Source organism: Pelodiscus sinensis, chromosome 10 (genome assembly GCF_052426305.1).
Source record: "Pelodiscus sinensis isolate ZL-2025 chromosome 10, ASM5242630v1, whole genome shotgun sequence".
In the NCBI taxonomy this organism is placed as follows: Eukaryota; Metazoa; Chordata; order Testudines; family Trionychidae; genus Pelodiscus; species Pelodiscus sinensis.
The window spans coordinates 56,255,716-56,271,758 of record NC_143061.1 but is presented as its reverse complement, the minus strand read 5'-3'; the positions used below and the strand labels follow the sequence as shown (position 1 = coordinate 56,271,758).

The window sequence follows — 16,043 nt, the reverse complement described above, 5'->3', positions numbered from 1 at the left end:
GTGCAGACTGTCTAGTGCTTTTAAACTGTTATTTTACACTTTGTCTCTTCAACTGCTTGGTAGTCGTAGATTCTAACTTCTCCTTACGCCAGCCTGTGCCTTACATCTGAAGGGCATGCTGCAATATGTTTACCAGAATTACCTGAAATTACATGTGTGGTGAGCCTTGGATTTGATTTCCTCCATTTAAAAGGCCAGATCCCAATCAGAAGGCTTCAGAAGGAATTGCTTAATAAAGTGGTCACCAACTTCAAAAGTCACCACACATAATTGTCTACAGTTAGTTTTTTCTTATGGTTAGTTACCACCAGTGTCTCCGGTTCTGTGTGACACAGGTTAGAAAATGTTGATTTTTTTTAAAGACTTCTGTTCTAAAAATGTGGACAGATCAGCTCTCTGTGGAGCAGTGTCATGGCTCAGCTCTGGATGGAATTAGGCTCAGGGTAGATCAACGTCACTAAATTCTGATTGCCTGGATGGGCGAATGAGCACTGCAGCCATGCTTGCAACTTTCCTAGCAAGCCTGCGTTGGTGGCAGGAGGAATGGGGAGGAGTGACATTTTCTGTGACTTTACACACATGAAATTGTGACGCTTAAATCCCTGTCAGGACAGTGGCTTCCATTGCTATCTGATAAATTCTTAACGAACATATTTGCATGGGGATTTCCTAAATGAAAAGAGGTGGCTCAAAATGCTGGGCTATCAAGGTGGGTCTTGCTTCAGATATCAAACACTGTGTCCCAATCCAAAATGAGAATACTGTATTTAGCCAGCCGTTCTCTGTATTTTGCAGTACCCGTCTGGAGATGGGGAAGTGGATGGAAGACCTAAATGTGGCGATTGAAATGGCCAAAAAATCTAGCAATAAATCTAAAGTGTTTTTGGAAAGCTCCATGTATAATCGCTCTAACAGTAAGTAACGTTATGTTTTGTGTGTTCCATAAACCCCTTAACTAGCGCTTATTTTGGGGAACATTCCCGTTTAACCATCCCGTGCTTTTTCCAGTCCATAGAAGCTAGTGTGTTTAGACAAGAAGTTATTTTATGTCCTGACATGCTGTTGTCAGTCTCCAAGAAGCTGCTGTTACAGTGGTCTGTGATGACGCATGTGGCATTTCTTTTTCCAAGTCAGAGCCTTCTCTGGCTGCATTATGGTAAAACATGCTCAGTGTTTTTACACAAGCTTCATTTTTGGTTTCTAGAAGTGAGATCAACACAGTTGTATCGTAAAGGCCAGAATGGCCTGTTGAATGTGACTGTCAGGAGTTGTGTAACAGATTAATGTCTGTCAGTATTGGACAGATCCAAGAGAAAGCTGCAGATCTCCTGTGGAATCCCAGTTTCTGCACTGGCTGTGTATCTCAGTTTTCTTAAACTGCTGCTGAATTCTCCTCCCCCAGGATCCTCTGATGAGGTCTCTCTAGAGCAGGAATCCGAAGATGACATACAGTCTTCTCGTAGCTCCCTGGACAGGCAGAGCCATCACCGTGCCAACACTACCATGCACGTGTGCTGGTACCGCAACACCAGTGTCTCCATGACTGACCACAGTGTGGCCGTCGAGGTATCCCATAGGGCACAGCTCTCACTTCTCAATGTCTGTCTCAGCTCATTCACCACCTGGGCTTCCTCCAGCATGTTTCTGTGGCCATTCGAGAGCGAGCGAACAAGCAAGAGGCCAATGTTTGAGTGTGTGTGTGTGTGTGTGTGTGTGTGTGAGAGAGAGAGTGAGAGCGTGAGAGAGAGAAAATACACGTTGCTACCCCCACCACAGTGTTCTTATTCAAAGGAGTGTTTTGAAGGAGGAAAACATAAAAGAAAACTAGGAGACTTCTAGGACAATTGTTTACGAGTTTCTTGAGCTTCTCCGGAGGGAACTGACTGTGTTTCTGCCGACTGTGTTCTAGTTTATGGCCAACTCTGAGCTATCAAACCTGGAATTTGGGTGGTAATTAGTTACTGAACTTCCTGCATTGCCCTTGGACTTAAAAACTGCTTTACTCTCCAAATTCTCATAAAGTGGATTTATTTCTCCTTTGAGGGGGCCTCTACATATTCCTATTTGTGCACTATACCCTCCCCTGAACCCATCCTGCTGAGCTTTGGGAAGCAGGGAGTGCCATTCCCATTCAGCATTTGTCTGAGTGTTTCTAGCAGTTCATTGAGACTTGTACGTCAGCTAGGGAGCTGGTATCTCAGTGTGCTAGAGCTCACTCTGCCCATCTCTTCAGCATAAAAATCTGCAGGGCTGCCCACACCGAGCACTACGAGTTTTGAGGCTTCCTTTCAGAGGCAGTTCTGTATTCGTGGTTTAGACGGCCCTCCCCTTCCTGGAGGATTGTACTGCTAGCCAGACTCTCACAAGTGGGAATATGTAGTTGTTGCCTTGAAGGCGAAAACATGGTTACTTTAGTAACTGTGGTTCTTTAAGAATGTGTTCTGTGCATAGTTCCACTTTCCTGTGTTCCTCAGAGCTCTATTCTCAAAGCACTCACATTTAGTGGAGGGAAAAGAAGCAGGGAATTCATTTGTTCAGGGTTTACCTAGCATATTAATAAGTTCTTTTGGGGGGAAGTTTTATAAACATTTTACGTGGGAGTGGAGACCACGAGTTTGTCATCTTGCCAGCAGGCAAACTGGATCCTGTTTGAAGGAATCTGGTCTTGCTTCCTTTGGCAAATTTATGAATGTCACCAGATGGTTATTACACTGAAGTGCTGTGAGCATCACATCACTGACTGAGGGATTGCAGTACGAGTTCTCTCCGCGCCTGTTTGCTTTGCTCTCTATTTCGGATTCTAAGACAATGACTTTTCACATTTCTTTGCCATTTAACAGATGCTTTTCTTACATCACTTTTCTTCTAAAGCTCTAGTTTCTCTCTCTCTCTCCCTCTCTCTACTCAGTTTTCTGCTCTCTTGCTGTTTCTCCAGAGCTTCCTTCTCGGTATTTGCTGGGCCAGACTCATCGGCCCAACACAATCACCCATGTTTGCTGGTACCGGAACCAAAGCCTATCCCTACCTGATTACCTATGCATGATACAGGTAAAAAACTCCTCTAAAGTTGAATCCTAAGCAAACAAAACAAAACAAATCCTATTTTATCTGTGATCGTATCCTGCACCTTAAACATCGTGCAAGTGTGAGAATGCCTGATCTATGCAGAATAGAAGTTGTGATGTTTGGTGTGGAAGTCCATTGGTATCTTGTCTGGCCTTCAAAAAATAGCCTCGATATCCTTTCAGGTTATCTCATGCCAGACTAAATTCTGGGCTTTTTTTCTTTTTCATTAGATAGAAAACTAATGCACTGTCATTTCTTCCTATAGTTTTAGCCACATCTATTTCTTTTCTCACTGTACCACTGTTCTAGTGCTCATGTTCCAGTATGCCAGTATATTAACTGAATAATGCTCCTTGCAACATGCTGTCCATTCCTGGCTTAGCTTTATGTAACTCTAGCCTACTGCAGAACCCCTGTGTTAATTAAGAATCCTTTTTTGCTTGTTCTTGTGTTTTATTTTGGATCTCACGCAGCATCTCCTGTACTTGCTCTTTCACATAAAGCAAATGCAGTGTCTTGGTGGATGTTGCCTGTTCTTAGCATGTTTCAGGGAGACAAGCTGTGAAGAATGACAATGGTAGGGTCACATTCTACGGAGATGAACATCATGCTCTTCTCAGGGAGGTGATACGGGTACTAAACCTTTGAAATAATACACTTAAACCCATACAGTAATGGAAACCAGTCAAGTCTCAGTCTTAGTGTTAGTCTGTATCTGTAAATGCAAAGAGGAGTCCTGTGACACCTTACAAATTAACAGATTTATTTGGTAAATAATCACATACTCAAGGTCAGCCATTTTCCATGTAGGTGAAAATGCCATGCAGAACCTGTTCTGCATATACAAAAGGAGACCATTTTGTAGAGATGGCAAATTGACCACACAGAAATGTGTTACTGCATTCCATCAGTAACGGGAACATCCTGGAAGCCTCTCAAATCATAGGTACAGGACTATTTGTTAATTGCTCTGCATTATCTAGGAGCAGCCACAATAGGCAACATCCATCAGAATATGGAATAGTGCCAGTGGATGCACTGGTCTTGTTCTTGGAGAGAGTGATCAGAGATCTCAGGGTTTTCTTTTTCTTCATTGCTAGAATCAGCTTTCAGGGTACCTGCTGAGGAAGTTCAAAAACAGCGATGGCTGGCAAAAGCTCTGGGTCGTCTTCACCAACTTCTGCTTGTTCTTCTACAAAACTCACCAGGTAAGCTCCAGTAGAGGCACTGGTTGTCTGGGCCCTGGGGAGGAGACACTGGACAGAAGACACAAGTACAGCTTTGTACGTCCTCTACCCAAAAGTGCCTCTTCTCTCTGTATTGAATTGACTAACCCCAAGGGCATGTAGCAGAGGCAGCAATTAGTGGAGTCAGGCTATGTATGGCTAAGGGCCTTTCTTTCACAGCTTTACTCAGGATATCCTGGTTTGCAAGTGGCACCTTGGAAGTATGAGGGGTGAGAATCTCTTGAAACAGTGGCTAACAGGTGTCCAATGGATTAATGAACCTTTCACCTATGCCTGTCCTTTTCCTTTGCAGTTAGATGCCAGTCCAATCTTCCCCACTCCTTTTAGAGTTGAGCGCAGCTAACCATTTGAAATAGGCCTCATGAATTGCTGTGACAATGGAGTGGTTAGTGGATGTTTCTATAGTGGACATTGGCAGAGTTACCTGCACTTTTGGCCCTCATTCAAGCAATACACCTCTGTCATTTTCAATGGGCTTCTTGCCTTGAGGACACAGTGTTAGAAGAAAATCTTGGAATAGTGCTCTGGATTTGAGTGACGAAGTGGTGAAAATGCAGGAGACAGGAAGAGGCAGGGGAATAGAATCACAGAATCCTAGAGCTGGAAAAGACCTCAGGAGTCACTGAGTACGTCAGCTTTTCCCACATCGTCTCTCACTAGGTTACTCCCCCATTCGGTAAGGGTCCCACCCCCTCTCTGATCACCCTCTTTTTGCTAACATGCCTGGAGAAACCTCTCGTTACCCTTCACACCCCGTGCTTAGCTGGAATTCCAGTTGTGCTTTGGCCTCCCTGATTCCAGCCCTGCATGCTCGAGCAATGTATTTACACTCCTCCCTGGTCATTGGTCCAGGTTTCTACTTGTCAGCTTCCTTTTTGTGTTTAAGCTCGTCAGAGATTTCACTGTTAAGCCAATCTGGTCACCTGCCATATTTGTGTTTCTTACTGTGCATCAGGATGGTTCGTTCCTGCACCTTCAATAAGGCTTCTCTAAAATGCAGCCTGCTCTCCTGGACTCCTTTCCACCTCATGTTAGCGTCCCAAGGGACCCTGCCCATCAGTTCCCTGGGGGAGTCAGTCTGCTCTTCTGAAGTCCAGAGTCTGTATTCTGCTGCTCCCCTTTCTTCCTTTGGTCAGGATCCTGAAATCGACCATCTCATGGTCACTTCTGTCCAGGTTGCCATCCACATCTACTTCCCCTGCTTATTCCTCCCTGTTTGTGAGCAGCAGGTCAAGCTGCACATGGCCCCTGGTCGGTTTCCTCAGCACTTGTACCAGGAATTTGTCCCCAATATTCTCCAAAAACGTCCTGTATTGCTGGGTACTGCTCTATTGGGCTCCCAGCAGATGTCAGGGTGATTGAAGTTGACAATGAGAACCAGGGCTTGTGTCAGTTGTCTGAAGAAAGCCTCGTCCACCTCATCCACCTGATCCGGTCTACAGCAGATACCCACTATGACATTACCTGCCTCTAAACATTACTCAAATACACTCAACAGGCTTTTCTCCTATTTTATACTGAGGCTCTAAGCAATCATACTGCTTTCTTACATACAGTGCAACTCCTCCTCCTCTTCTCCCCCGTCCTTCCTGAATAGTTCAGACCCTTCCATAACAGTGCTCCAGTCATGGGAGTCATCCCACCAATTCTCTGTTATTCCCAATCAAATCATAGTTCTTTGTGCCAGTACTTGCAATTCTTCCTACTTGTTTCCCAGGCTTCTTGTGTTTGTGTACAGACACCTTAGATAACTAGCTGATTGCCCTACCTTCTCAGTATGAATCAGAGGTCCTCATCTGTTGTTCCTTCTTCCTTGTGTTTCTTCCCAGCATCCTGCTTCCCCACTTACCTCCGGGCTTAGGTCACCATTCCCTGACAAACCTTGATTAAAGCCCCCTTCACTAGGTTTGCAAGCCTGCCCGCGAAGATGCTCCTTCCTCTCTTGGTTAGGTGGACCCCATCTCTTCCTAACAATCCTTGTGCCCGGAACAGAGTCCCATGGTCAAAGAAACCAAAGCCCTCTCTGCGACACCACCACGCAACCACACATTTACTTCCTCAATTCGACAATTCCTACCTGGGCCTTTTCCTTCAACAGGGAGGATGGATGAGAACACCACTTGCACTTCAAATTCCTTGATCCTTCTTTCCTGTGCTACATAATCTGCAGTGACCCGCTGGAGGTCATTCTTAGCCGTTTTGTTAGTTCCCACATGGAGAAGTAGGAAGGGGTAGTGAAGGCTTGATCCATCTCAGAAGACTCTGTCACATCCTGAATTCTAGCTCCAGGCAAGCAGCGCACTTCCCAAGTTCCCCCGTCTGGACAGCAGATGGATGACTCTGTTCTCTTTAGGAGGGAGTCCCTGACCACCACCACCCGTCTCCATCTCTTGTGGCTAGTGGTTGTGGAACCCCCATTCCTAGGACTGTGCATCACATGCCATCTGGTCAATGGGATCTTCTTCTGATCCCTGCCCACAGAGGTCTCTTCTAAAGCATCCTCCACCGCAGTGCCTGTGCAGAGATCCTGAAAGCAGTTACTTACCTCTGTCTGGATTGGAGATACCTGAGTTGTCTGCCTTCTCCTAAAGGTTAATGCTGCCAATTTTATTCCTTGTTCTGCACTGCCCTTTCTGAATCTTCAGCATCCTGTGTCTGCAGTATCAAATGCCGACTTCTACTCAAAGTCTTAATTTTCTCTGATAATTGGGCCTCTAGTGCTTTGGCCTTCTCTTCCAGTATGGAGACCAGCTTGTGTTTGATACAGGCAATCTCTTCTACCCTCTGGAGGAAGACATACATGGCACTTGCTGTGCAGGCCACACCACCTGGTCTCTCACTATCCATTCTGTCTTCCTTCTGAGAGACTCCTCAGCTGTTGTATTTACTGCACCCTGAAGCCTGGAGGGGAGGAGAAAAAACAAACAAAAAAAGCCCAACCTCTGTGGAGCTCCCCAAAAGCAAACTCCCTCTGTTCACTGCTCATGCAGTTCGCTCTGGCTGCTTTTTTTGTAAGGCTGCTGGCTCAAAGCATTGCCTCCAAACCAGTCAACCCCCCAGGTCCACCTTGAACAAAGCATGACCATGCCGTGTGTTGTTTTATTATGTTCCGTTATTTTACTAAAATAATTACACAAGCTTCAGGAAAATGTCATCATTTACAATGTAGGGGGTCTCACGATAGATTGGGGTGGGCAGACTTTTCTGCATTGAGCTCCACATCTGGGTACGGAAATTGGAGGACCATGAATGCAGATGCTACTGCGGTAAGGAATGGGGAGGGTGGTTTGGCAGCTGTCGTGTGGGTGGGGCCATTCAGACCAAGAGAGGGACTGGCTGAAGAGCGAGGAGACTGGTGCCCTCGGGACTGGGATTGGTCCTGCTCTGCTGCCCAGGAATTGGGCTCGTCTGGGCATCAAGTAGGAAAGGATGGAGAGGGCTGTGACTCCCCAAACAGCCAGGGGTAGCCTGGCTCCTGCCCATATCCAATTGTCCCCCAGGACCTCTGCCCCTATCCAACATCCCCCACTTCTCACCACTCCCGACCACTCCGAGAACCTCCACCCACATCCATGCCACCCAGAGCGTTGGGGCTGGTGGCATGAGAGCTGTGCTGCCCGGGAGCTGAGGCTGTGGGTGGGGCAAGGCACAAGTGGAAGGTCCAGGGGCTAATCTCCTTGGGCAGCCAGATCACCAGCCACCCCTGTGGTTGCCAGGGTATTAAGCTGCCTCCCCCTGGGAAAACTATCCCAACTCTGCTCCCCAGCAGGAGCTCAGGGGCCGGACTGAAGGGTCCAGTGGGCCAGATGTAGCCTGCAGGCTATAGCCTGCCACCCTCTGCAATAGATGGAAAACCAGCTTCTCGTCTCACCCTCTGCTGAGAGAGAGTCAAGCTGTTCTTGCCTGTGCAGCGGAAAGCTCTCACGCACTCTGGGTGCTGTCTGTGCTGACTGGCTTTTTCACCAACTGCATCCCAGGACGACTATCCCTTGGCCAGTCTCCCACTGCTCGGCTACTCAGTCAGCGCCCCCACGGAGGCAGATGGCGTTCAGAAGGATTATGTCTTCAAGCTGCAGTTCAAGTCCCACGTGTATTTCTTCAGGGCTGAGAGCAAGTACACCTTTGAGAGGTAACGACGCTTCCCGTGCCCCCATCCGCCTGGGTGCATTAGTCCAGAGTTGAGATGTTAGAGCCAGTCCCTGTTGCTGTGCACACTGCAAGTTCCCCCGTGTGGCATCCACTGACTGTCTCACCATCTCTGATGTCCTCAAAACTCCTCTGTGGTCACTGCTTCAGATCTGTACTCACATCTGCAGGGAATAGCTCTGCCTAGTTGGAGCTCTTACCTCTTTCTCTACTGTGACTTACTAGACATCCCAAAAAACCCTGGGTAACATACCTGTGCAGAGGGATGTCAAATATCGGTTAATTGACTAGTCGGTTAACCTCATGAATTCTTATCGGTTAGTCAACTAGTCCACAGTCCCCAGGCAGCCCCTGTCTGGGAGGGAGAGACATAAGCTCCTGGACCTGGCATGAGCCAGAACTGAGCCGGGCTGCCTGCCCGCCTGGCTCCTAATACAATTTAAATGCAGAGCCGCAGTGGGGGTAGGTCTAGGACCCAGTGCAAGCTGGGCCTGAGCTGGGCTGCTAGCCAGCCTGCTAAAAATTTACTGTCGGGGGGAAATGTGTGTGGTCTATAGCATTAACCGATCAGCTTTTGCTCATCGGTTAATCAACTGCACAGTTACATCCCTAGTGTGGAGCTACATTCCCAACTCCTTGCCTAGCATGCCCCGAAGCATAGTCGCCTTGGTGCTGGCAGCCTTTTGACACACAGTTGATTGAGAGAGGTTATCATTAGGGCAGAATCCTTGTCTCTTTAGACAGGCATGGTGTCGAGATTGGAGCCCAGGGCTGGGGGCTGGCAGCTCTGCATTCAGTGGTTGTCTTTGCAGCTATCATGCTCTGACACGTTTTTGAATGCCAGCAGTACTTCACCCTCACAATGGCCATTCCTCCTCGTTCCACAAGGCATACAGATAGTTCGGATTAGGAGGCCTAATCCGAACTAGCTAGTCCGTGCCACGTGTAGCCGCGTGGCACGGGGTCCGAACTAGCCGGCATTTAAAAATGAAGCCCCGGAAATTCAAATCCCAGGCTTCATTTGCAACTTCGTATGACTACATTACCCCCCCTAGTTCGAACTAGGGGGGTAGTGTAGACATACCCATAGTTCCCAGTGGCCAAAGATAACCTCTTTAATGAAGAGAGCTCTCCTAATAGAAATATGGGAGAATCCGGTGAGCCAGAATTCAAAAATACGTGCATGGGGCTAACTTTCCAAACGAGACTGCCTTTGGGCAGCATCACCCACAGGTGGCTCAGTCTTCTCTTCCGGTGAGGTCCAGCCCACTACAAATTACTCCAGGAGGCAGGAGAGATGATAGCTGTCTCATTTCACACTGTTTTTTTCTAATCTCTAGTGGAGATTTTAGGGACTGCCTTGTGGTCACCACTCCAGTGTTGGTTATTTCCAGAGGTATCATCTCAGGTTTCTCTGACCTTGGGTCTAACAAAAGATCCGGTTTCACTTAGTAACTTGTTTATGGAAGATATTGGCTCTTTTCCTGATCCTAAGACACTTAGAATAGACTTTGAAATATTGAAAATATTAGAGCTTTCCCTAACTAACATGAGCCAGTGAGATGTCTCCACTGAAGAAATACAAAGTAGATCAAGGGACTCCTTATGGAAGTCTGAGAGAGAGTATCAAAAGCGCCACGTGTCTGCTGGCTTCTGATGATCCCTCAAATGCAATGCAGTTGACAAGCCAAGTGACACCCGCTTCAAATCCACAACTATGTGATCCCTTCTTTTTTTGTTGTTCATTTTTTCTAGACTGAAATAAGCTAGTTAGCATCCTGTGTGGGACTTTCACTTTCCAAAATAAGATTAAAAACTGTCTATTTGCTCTCAGTTGTTAAAGCAGCGTAACTGATCATGTCTGTGGTAAACTGTATAGGCATAATTGTCACTTTGGCTACACTGATCCTGCCAAAGGGTGTTTAGATTTTGAGCCATTTTAATGTGTTACCCTGTTTGTTCATTAATGCGAGGACGTTACATACAGTGTGCAGTGCTGACGAGGTCACTCCATCTCACTTTGGATCCCACTTTCCCCTCTGCAGGAAAATGGGGTTCACACTGCCTGCCTCATAAGGGTTTGCAAGCCTTAGGCTTGGTCTACACGATGCATCTTTTAGCAGCAAGGCGGTGTGACAGTCCTGTCGCTAGAAGTTGGGCAGTGTCGCTGCTGCTTGTTGGCACTTCTGCTGACAAAATATTTCCACTCCCAGGAGCAGCGTTCGCTTTGTCAGCAGGAGAGCTGTTCACACCAGCACTTTGCATGGCAAAACTTGTGTCTTTTGGGGGCAGTGCCTCAGAACGACAAACACTTGGTTGCTCAATTGCCAGTGGAGGCAAGTCTCCATGTTTTTAGCATGTGTGTATGCACATTAAGTTGGCCAGGGTGGTTCTGAGCTTGAGGAGAGACACCCGTGCTAGCTCTGATTGAGGCACACCACTAAAAACCAAACATAGCCTAGTAGGGAGAGCAGTGGGAAGGGCTAGCTGGCCTGAGTCCGTATCTAGCAACTGTACTAGCGTGGGCAGTGCCTCCCCCTACGCCTGCTGCCAATGGCTGTGTTCCCTATTCAGCATGCTAGCTGAGGCATGCGCTCAGCCTGGAAATCGCTCTCCCAGCTCAAAGCGTTTGACAGTCCTTGGATGAAAGCCGGGTACAGGAGTCAGTGGTGTTGTACGTTGAAACCCTCCATAGATGAGTGGCCAATTCCATGCATTTGACCTCAGCAATCTCTTGTAAGCAAAGGACATGGCCTCGAGTGTTGTAAACGCTTTGTTGTTCCTCTCTTGCCAGGTGGATGGAAGTGATTCAGAGAGCTACAAATTCTCCAGGGAGATCGAGCCCGGCGATTCCCATGGAGGAAAAGGATATTCACACAGACTGAAGGGGGCAGCGCTGGGTCTCAGCTGTCGACATCTGTAGTGGGGTGGGATGGAACAGGATTGACGGGTTGATAAAGCAGTAACATGAGATGCTTGTTTCCACCTACTGTGGAAGTTAGACAAACCAGGGGAGTGAGGAACTGGGGTCACGCCAGGTTAGACTGGACTAGAGTCTGCTACAGTCAAAGCTAACTGGAATGAATGAAACTAGCAATGGCTGCAAAATTCCCACTCTGGGAATCCTATGATTTGCTGTGTGCATGCGTCCTGGAGGGTACCACATTCCAGCTGTGGGTTCTGTACAGGATTCAGGGCATGCCTTGGTGGAGACAGCTGGCCGTGCTTATTGTGATGGGATGGATCAATTGTGCTTTCTAGGTCCCAGGAGTTCCCTTCTGACAGTCAGTGTGGAGAAGCAACCTCTGGACTGCCAGCTGCTGTAGCATCGACCTGCTGGCCCAGACTTCTTGGACAAGCTGGGGATCTGCAGATGTATCCAGCCAGAGGCCTGCACTGGCATGAATTTCAAACTGAACATACAGCTGCTGTGGCATCATGGAGTTCATCAGGAAATTGCCATGGCAACAACTTCACTTGGGGAGGGGGGATGGGGAGAACATGAAGCTTTTAGTTGTAGAGGCATTGCAGGTACAGCTTGGAGTGGGAGGCCTAGATGAGAACACACGAGACTTCCTTCACGCCGAGCCTGCTCTCTTGCATGCTGAAAGGGGCCTACCAGATACGTTTGTTATAGTTCGAGTCTTCTGCATCCCTCATGGGGCGGGCTCCTCTGACAAACCACGTAATCACTCCGCTGGGGAGGCTGGGATGGCCAAAGCACTGAGCACATCCCCAGTGTGGGTTGTTGCTGCCCGTGAGTGGTATTTTCAAAAGGCACAGGAGCATAAGCCCTGTTGAAAGTCACTGATACTTGTGTTCATATGCTACTTGGGGGCTTGAAAATCCCAGCCCTGCACTCTGCGGAGGTGACATCCCCTTCAGTTCTAGCATCACGGGAGAGCATTCGAGCCCGGCACCAGCTCTCTCGGTTGTGCCACCACAGTCAGGATAAAAGTCGTTTCAATCTGCTTCACTGCCTGCAAATTTGCTGTTGCCTTTGGATGCTGCGCAATTCAGCACTTGGGCAAAATATGGATGCCCCAATTTCAGGCCTGGGAAAGCTATAATAAGCTGAAGTAACAGCTGTTGCTGCTGCATAAATGTGGCTTGGAGGGGCTGGTCTGCATTTCAGATGGCGAAGTAGTGATGTATCAGGGAAGGGAGGTGTTTGCGAGTGATAAGGAAGTGCTGTGTGATGTGAGGAGGGCAGAGATCCCTTTGGAGCAGGGGAGATGCGGGTGCTTGCATAGGCAACTGTTTCCCCAGACAGAGACTCTGGGTTGGGTTGGTGCAAAGTCTCACAGGAAGGACAAGGATCCCAGATTGAGGATTCTCGGTACCATGGCACCTTCACCCATAAAGAAGCAGAGACTGGACCAGTGTGTCATAAGGACCGTTGTCCATTGCGAGTTCAATGTACTTTTTAATTTATTAGTGTCTTAAAATAAACATGTAGCGGTGCCAGTGCATGTTCATTCGCCATTTCTGCTGTGACCCAGCTGAGCGTAAGTGGCCTGGTGTTGGCAGCGTGCAGTAGCTGCGTGTAAGGCTCTGGCCGTGTGGCTGTGTTCATGCTAATGCTGTCTTGCTCTTGGGAAGGTACGTGACCTCTGCCTGCAGGCCGGGTAGTTCAGGCCTTTAGGAGTCACTGGTGGGACAGCCCTGGCTCTGGGCAAAACACTTATTCGTGAGATTTATAGCAATCTCAGGACCCAAGAGTAAGAGACCTGTGTGATGGCCTCTTCAAAGAATTACACGTGTGATTTTCTCCCCTTGAGGGTTGAGTTAAACCCTCTTCTCCCTTAGCTCTACAGCGTGGAGCAGTGGCTTTGGACTCCGTGCTGTAACGTGGTTGAACTGCTACTGTAAGGAGAAAAAGGGTTACCTACCAGTAACTAGAGTTTCCTGAATCTGTCTACATGGACTCTCTCCTTAAACCTCCCCTTTATAGCCCTTTGCTCTGACTGAGACAGAGAGGACTTAAAAAGACTGTTAGGAGCAAAGGGCCTTTCACAGCGATGACGGTGTGGTTTGTTACACTCTGATTACCTGCTGTTGCTTTTACTTCTTGAAGTGGTTCCATGGCTTGTGAGTGTGGCACGCAACTCTTACAGTGCAGATGAGCAGAGACAGTCTGTCGGAAACACTCAGACTGGTAAGTCCTTGTGGCATAGAGCATACACCAAACCCACTGGATCCGTTTGTATGGCCCTCCACTGCCTACCTTGAGGTCCATGATCCAGCCGCACCAGGGTCATGAAGAGGGCAGGATGGGACATTCCGCACGAAAGCCCTGCATGTGCAGATACATTTGTCGCATGGTGCTCTGGCGAGACCCATAAGGCCGGAGCAGGGGGTCAGGCATTGCTGCTGCAGAGTGGGCTTGTTCTCTCACTTTCCCTGGTGCCCCCCACGCCTGCCCCACCACACTGTGAGAGAGGGCTCTGTAACCGCCTTCTACCTGAAAGTTGCTCACCTCTGATTTAGTCTCTCCAAAACCATCTAGCCTTAAGCAACCCAGAGCAGCACCATCTACCTTGTATACTAAAAGAGGAAAACCCTTAAGTCTCGTGCATTGACAAGTACAGCGCTAATTGATTTCACCTGATCAAACAGCAGGACTTGTGTGAAAATGCTCTCAAAGAAAAGCAGACTTGGAATCAGTCACTTACCAGCCCTGTACCGGTTGTCAGTTATAAAAAAATGTGTCTATCAGAGACTGGGATGTGGGCAGCAACAGTCATGCCAATATTTTGGAGAGTACAGGGGCAGGCTCTAAGAGGATGTGTTTCTGTGCCAAGAGCTGGTTGTGGAGAAGTTAAGGGGTTCCTGTCCATAACAGAAGAAAAAACAGCGTTCCTCATGGGGTTAGTCCCTGTTTCCTGATGAAACACCTATTTGTGCTGATGAAGGTCTTTTTACTTTCACAAGAGCATCTAAGTTTTCATAGCAATCAAAAAGTGAGGTGAGAACCCTACTTGTAATGGAGATCAAGGTAATGATAGCAAGCCAAATCAGCCACCCAGTTGAGAGCAACATGTAATCTCCTGGCTTTTCATTTAGAGTTCTTTCAGGGAGACTTGTTTTTAAATCTCCCATGTTGCAGGGCACAGAGCTTAAATTCAACAGTAGGTAGCAGCTTTCAGCAGCTCTGGAGAAGTTTATCAATTAAAAACCTGAAGGGGGATTCTGATGAACTTTCTACACAGAAAAACAACACCCTCAAGGATTCTTGGCTACTCATATGGTCCCCACCGCCTCAGTGCCTCGCAATGTCTAATGTATTTACCTGCGCAGCAGAGCTCTTGTTCCTATTTTACAGACAGGGATCGGAGAGCTAGAGGGGTTAAGTGACTTTGGCAAAGTCGCAAAGAGTCTCTGGCAAGGCAGCAACTTGAATGTGCTGCCTGATTTCCAGGGTAGCTGCCTAATCATTGGATCATCCTTGTTATCAGTCGCAAGAGGAATTTTGAAAGTTAACTTGAAGTCTTGATATTTGCTTCCTTCTGCCCTTGCATGCATGTGGTCTGCAGAGGCTCTCGGCTGAGGAAGAGGCACAGCCTTCCCTTGAACTGGATCAGGAAGAGGATGATGTATTCTGCCATCACTGGAGCAAAAAGCAGAAGCCTTTAAAGTGAATGGGGAAAATGATGGTGGAATTTGCTCCTTGGAGGAAGCATAGATTACAAATGTGTATGCACTTACAGGCCAGGGACATGGACCACAAACCAGAGCTTACAGTAATGAGCAAAATGGGGGAGGGGGAGCACAGACCTCTGTAATATTCACAAGTGAAATGTTCTCCAAATTGCTTACTATGAAGGAGGATATGCAAAGGAAGGCAGTAGGCATAAAAACCAATGGAAAAACAGCAGCCTAACTCCTGAGACTGCAGAACATTGCCTTTGACGACAGGAGAACTGGAGACAGCCAGCAGAAAAGAATGTACTCTGGCTACTCCTACACAGGGCAGTGCCGAGAGTGAGAACGGGTGCACTCCGGAGGAGTTCAAGGAGAACTTCCTACCAGGATACTGTCAGGCTCTCACTACTGGCAGACATCCCAGCTGAGATTAACACAAGCGGTACTCCTGTAGATTCTCTTAGAGGTGTGATTCACGTTGACTGGACTGAGTGATAGCTTAGCACAGGGGTCGTCTTGTTCCACTAGAAACAAATGGTCTTCACAGTTCAGACGGCCACAATGACAGTCCTGCTGTTAGTCACTACTGTGAGAGAGAGGAATTATTTCTTTAGCTGCTCTTTGAAAGAAAATGTTAAGGTAAGACTCTCTGCTTCTGTGGCCTCCTTTCACAGAAGGTCATTTTCCTTCAGTCTCCCCCCCAGCACTGTGGGTCATTTCACGTTGGTCGGTGCTGCTGAACTTCCCTCAGCACATGCTGGAGAAAACGGTGACTTAGTTTGGCCGCCTTGCAGGTATTTGTGTTTGACGTCTGTGTGATGCCACCCTAACCTCAGCTCCAGGGGACAACAGCTTGCACTGCTGCATGCAGCTGTGTGAGGAGAAAACACCCAGCATGTTCAGGTTTGACACACGCAAACGCAGAGGGCGGGTCAGTGA

At 47.9% G+C, this 16,043-nt stretch overlaps 1 protein-coding gene across 8 annotated transcripts in view; it reads left to right on the top strand.

Annotated features, from left to right (window-relative positions):
- Positions 1–12,926, top strand: part of FARP2 (FERM, ARH/RhoGEF and pleckstrin domain protein 2) — a 126,767-nt gene extending 113,841 nt beyond the window's left edge. For 6 of the 8 annotated variants that reach the window (XM_089780955.1, XM_006110623.5, XM_075937161.2 and 3 more), the window contains 5 exons: positions 796–914; positions 1,403–1,566; positions 4,167–4,274; positions 8,291–8,442; positions 11,254–12,926. In XM_089780955.1, coding sequence (XP_089637081.1) covers positions 796–914; positions 1,403–1,566; positions 4,167–4,274; positions 8,291–8,442; positions 11,254–11,344 — 634 coding nt within the window. In that variant the 3' untranslated portion in view covers positions 11,345–12,926. Of the gene's footprint in view, positions 1–795; positions 915–1,402; positions 1,567–2,935; positions 3,049–4,166; positions 4,275–8,290; positions 8,443–11,253 lie in introns of those variants that run through there. The other 2 variants (XM_075937162.2, XM_075937163.2) reach the window with 2 other exon arrangements.
- The last annotated feature ends 3,117 nt before the right edge of the window (positions 12,927–16,043 follow it).